Source organism: Eurytemora carolleeae, unplaced genomic scaffold (genome assembly GCF_000591075.1).
Source record: "Eurytemora carolleeae unplaced genomic scaffold, Eaff_2.0 scaffold698, whole genome shotgun sequence".
In the NCBI taxonomy this organism is placed as follows: domain Eukaryota; kingdom Metazoa; phylum Arthropoda; class Copepoda; order Calanoida; family Temoridae; genus Eurytemora; species Eurytemora carolleeae.
The window spans coordinates 101,316-106,136 of record NW_019396861.1 but is presented as its reverse complement, the minus strand read 5'-3'; the positions used below and the strand labels follow the sequence as shown (position 1 = coordinate 106,136).

The 4,821-nt window shown below is 30.6% G+C and overlaps 1 protein-coding gene across 1 annotated transcript; it reads right to left on the bottom strand.

Annotated features, from left to right (window-relative positions):
* Positions 1–673: 673 nt before the first annotated feature.
* Positions 674–3,601, bottom strand: LOC111709489 (uncharacterized). Its single transcript, XM_023483159.1, has 4 exons — positions 3,537–3,601; positions 2,827–2,973; positions 1,593–1,707; positions 674–1,492 (listed from the first exon to the last, which is right to left on the bottom strand). The coding sequence occupies exons 2-4, from the start codon at positions 2,947–2,949 to the stop codon at positions 960–962; spliced, it is 771 nt and encodes a 256-aa protein (XP_023338927.1). The 5' UTR covers positions 2,950–2,973; positions 3,537–3,601; the 3' UTR covers positions 674–959.
* Positions 3,602–4,821: the final 1,220 nt, after the last annotated feature.

Genomic DNA, 4,821 nt, shown 5'->3' with positions numbered 1-4,821 from the left:
ATTACAGAAGAATAAACATGTCAAAAAAATATTTTAGGCTTCTAGGTTTATAGACATTAACAATACCCAATCAATGAATTCAGGAACCAAATTTAATTAATTGTAAAGGTATTTGAACTGGTGGTAGGTAGTTCAGCGACCTCTCTTTAATTCATTATACAATACATACATTTATAAAAACTTACAAACATCCTTTTACATGTAAAATTTGATTCTTAGATGTATTGTTAAGAAGAAAATGCATGAGATGAAAAAATGTGATAAGTAAAATCCGTTGAAACCTTTAAAAAAAAATTACTAACTTAAAATTGATGTTATAAAAATCAGAAAAATTCTGTTTGTTTTTTCGACCTAACCTGGAATTTACAATTTGTTCTTCAAAAAATCTTTTTGGATTTGAACTGGTTTCTTAAGGTGCGAAGAAAACTAAAGGTTTTATTTCACACTTAAGAACAATTAAAGGACATCGAAATCTATAAAATTCTACAGAAACAAACGTTAGATAGTTTCTTTCAATAACAATAGACAACACACAACAATATCAAATACTTGTCATGGTTTTTGTTAAATAATTTTTAAATGAAACGGCACCCTTTACACAAAATATTGTTAAAAATGATATTCATGTTGAGATATTAGGTATTTTATCATGAGACATTTAATTACCCTAGTGCTACCTCTAAGCCTTAGAAATTTAATTCACCAACTCACATTTTTGTAATCCTAGCATAAGCATTTTAAAATTTCAACATGCTTGTTTCACCAGAAAGATCTTTCTGTAGTCCAGTGTCCATTCAGTATAGTTTTCATATTCAATATTCATTCACAGTATGCTTATGCCACTAATAAATGTTTGTAAGGTTTTTAGAAATTTCTGTTACACTTTATAATGCAATGAAGGCTTAGACTTAATTCACTGAAAAAGTGATGAAATTAAAGTTGTATCTGCCACTGTCTATTTATCCCACAAAAATGCCACCATCATCTTGAGGATTGATTGATTGAACATTTATGCGTAGTGTGTTTGGATTTGCCACTAATTGAATTGGTGGCTCAGGGACTACTTGAGTAGGCATGCACCCAATAAGGGTTTGAATCCTTAGAATTTGTGACTTCACATAGGGCAAGGTGAATTCTTTCTCCTTCACTACATGTAACAGGAGTCCAGCAACTGGAAAGCTGAAGGACATATAGAGGGAGATATTTCCATATAACTCTACAGATGGCTTGTTGTTTAGCAGTACTATCAAACCAATAAACCCTAGGACTACTAGACTTCCAATTGTAATGGTTTTACTTAATGAGCATTGAACATATTGCTGGCAGGAGAAGTTGAGTCCATCTTGATGGTTGGAATAGCATCTAATGATGAGGTTAGATATAAGGAATACTGCTAGATTTAGAAGGAATATGGTCATGTTGAATATTGTGCAGTAATCATCACCCTCAGGGGTACAGTTGCTGAAATAGGCCTCTGTTTCTTGAAAAGAACCTGAACAGAAAATTTAGTATCAAAGGAAATATGCTTTTTTTTCAATGCAATTCTATTTAAAAGGGTTTGATATGTTCCTTTGCACTGAAATATGTGTTACCTCTGTGTATGTTTATAAAGTAGAATACCGAATAGATTATTCCACTCATGATAGTTACTGTAAAGTAGGAACCACGCTTCAATCCCTCCTGGTCTAACTCCATCATCTTTTCAAACTGAAACAGGAGACCTTAGTGAAATAAGTTTAAAAATTCAACTCTATCAAATCATGGAATGTCAAGCTCCATCAAATGTTAAAGGAGACTATTACATGATAAACTTAGTTCAATTCTGTCTCAAAACCAACTGGGACATGAAAGTGATCATTATAAATTTACAAAATCTTTTAAATATTATTTTATTGTACCAACTGGCCACTTACATATAAATTTTATATTAAAATCGTCAATTTTAATGAAAACTGTTAAAGATCGTTGTTTCAGTTGATCCGTTTCTTATCTATATATATTTATACTTTACTTGTCTGTCCGCTTGTATCCAATATATATCAAAACGTTGATTGCAAAATTTTGATAATGTGTGAAAAAAAACTTTATTCGCTAACTTTTTGTTGTACTTGTTTTTTTAAGTACAGTAGATAAAAAATCTGTTTGTCGACTAAACTATTTTTTACTCTGTTTCTAACACAAGACCTGGATTACTATCTTTTAATTATATTTTTCTTTAATTACAAAGAATAAGACTACTGCAGGTCAAAAGTGTATAGGACTATAGTCTGAATAAAGTTATTTACGATTTGTTTCTTATAAATTATCATGTTTTAAAATATAGCTTTTTAACATGAGATATTCTTCTTCAAATTATCATGCATTAAAAATGTCCTCTCTCAAATGAAATATGTAAACACTACACATGTGTCATCAAACATGGAATAAATATTTCCGTGATGTTATTTTTTATTATCCTAACTTCAAATACACAGTACTTAATCTTACTTTATTTTTTAAATTGATATCCGTAACTCATTTAAAATGTTATACATGTAAAACCAATTATGTAACACAATTGTAAACATTTAACAAGAAACGGAAAATATAAATAATTACCTTTTAAAATAAGTTTTTTATTGTACAAAGAGAAAAGGCTCACAGATAGAGACACAATCAAAAATTGAAACAGAAGAAGGGCGCGAAGCGCCATACAGGTCTAATGTTCCAAAACTCCTGCTAGTTAATTAAAAGTGCAATTATTCTCTTATTGCAACGCCCACCATTTCTTATTCGGTGATATGATGAAAAATGCATTATGCATGGTAATTATAGTTTAACGTTTACCTCTACAATGAGGCAGAGTTTGAAGATTGAAGCCGCTTGGTAGAGGAGGCATATACAGAGGAAAAAGTATATGTACAGGTATCTTGTAAGCATGGCAATGTAGATTGGAACACCAAAGAACATGTTTCGACAACAGCCCACTCCAACCTTTTAAAAAAAATGTACATAGTTTTGATTTAGAATTATATTGGAACACATATGCATACTACATGCTTAAATAAAGTGTTTTTGATATACAGTATTGATTAGGTTCCAAAAGGACATATTTGGGAAAAGGCTAGAAATGTATTCTCAGATAACAATAATAAATTTTCATCATGTTATTTCTCAAATGGGAATAAAAAAAAAATCTCACATGTATTCTTCACTGGCACGAATTTCTTTTTTTATGATAATAGATTAATTAATATGAAAAACTATATTTACAAATAGGTAAGGTACGGCATCATTAGTCATCATTGGAAAATGGTTGATTGGATTAGTGAAGGAGAATTAAAATTGTATCTTTCATTGATTAATTAAATATTAATATTATAATAAGATATTAATTCTTGGCAGATAATGAAATTGATTGTGATACTATAGGTCTTGGAATCAATTATTTCTATATTTTAAAGACCTGTTGATACAAAATAATATTAAGTACGTTAAACTAAAAAGCTGTAAAATGGGATAACAATACAAAGGTTCCAACCACAAATGTAACTTACAATGATCTGTGCTGTGATGGGAGAAGGCGACCCACACCTATCTCACCTTTGACCTAAATATGACGTAAAAAAATGGTATCTGCAGCATGTGCTTACTCATATAGACTCCGACCCACTCCCGTTACCCGTCCGTCAAAAAGCCTTTACTTATGTATGCTAATTAAAGATTAATTCAGCATTAATTTAAACATCTGCTGACAATATTCTTCTCAAATTAAGTTTTGGAACACTAACAAAAAATTAATTTTTAGAGAAAATGTTTCCTTTTGGCGTGCAATTCAGTTAAAGAATATGTTATAAACATATGACGTTTGTGGGTCGGAGGTAAATTGGGTGTGGGTTAATGTATAACTATACTTAAACTGAAAGGCACACCTTTATTATTTTATGCAAATATTATTGTGAGCCCCTATAACTTTAAGGTATTTATAGATTAAGAGTAAAATATAAAAAACGCACTTTTTATAGTGGATTTTCACAACCATTGCTTCCCTCAGTCAAAATATCTTCTTCTGTTACCAAAAAATATTACAATTAAGTTTATTATATGATATATCATATATATCATCTACAGATCCCATGACGTCTCTAAAAATCTAAACTAATACTGCATTTGTCTATAATTGGCATACAAAGACTTTTTTACGAAAGGGACTACAGGAGTGTGTAGGAATCTATATGGGTAAGCGCATGCCTCAAATACCATTTTGTGACGTCATTTGTGGATCGGAAGTTAAACGGGTGTAGGTCGCCTTCCTCATAACGTCCTGTGGTTTCCAGCTCAGCAGAATGGAAAAATTATGGCTAGTTTTCAATGAACAACTAGTGTATAATGTAGATGCAGACAGATAGACAGAGCATTTTATTCACTTCATCAAATAATGAATAGGATAATGATAAAGGAAGAAAAATTTAATGTATAATGCAACAAAACTTCAAGTTCTGAATAAAACACATTTGCAAAGATAAGAATGGGGACTTCTTGAAGTTTACTTTTTTACCTATTCTCCGAAAGATTAAATTGAAGCATCAGTGAGTTGCTCCAACAAAAATATTTAATTATGTAAGGTTTGCACTTGCCTCCGAAAAAAATATTTTTTCACAAAACTTTGCAATTCAGTGTGTGTAATTTTACATTCTGCCCGACCTATATATATTGGCAAATTTAATCTAGAAAATGTCAAAAGAAACAAATTCTTCTAAAATAATTACTATAGGTAGCAGCATTCCCAGGTAGAAGTAGAAGAGGTCTTCATTGATCAGAACAATGAAGTTCTTTGCTTGA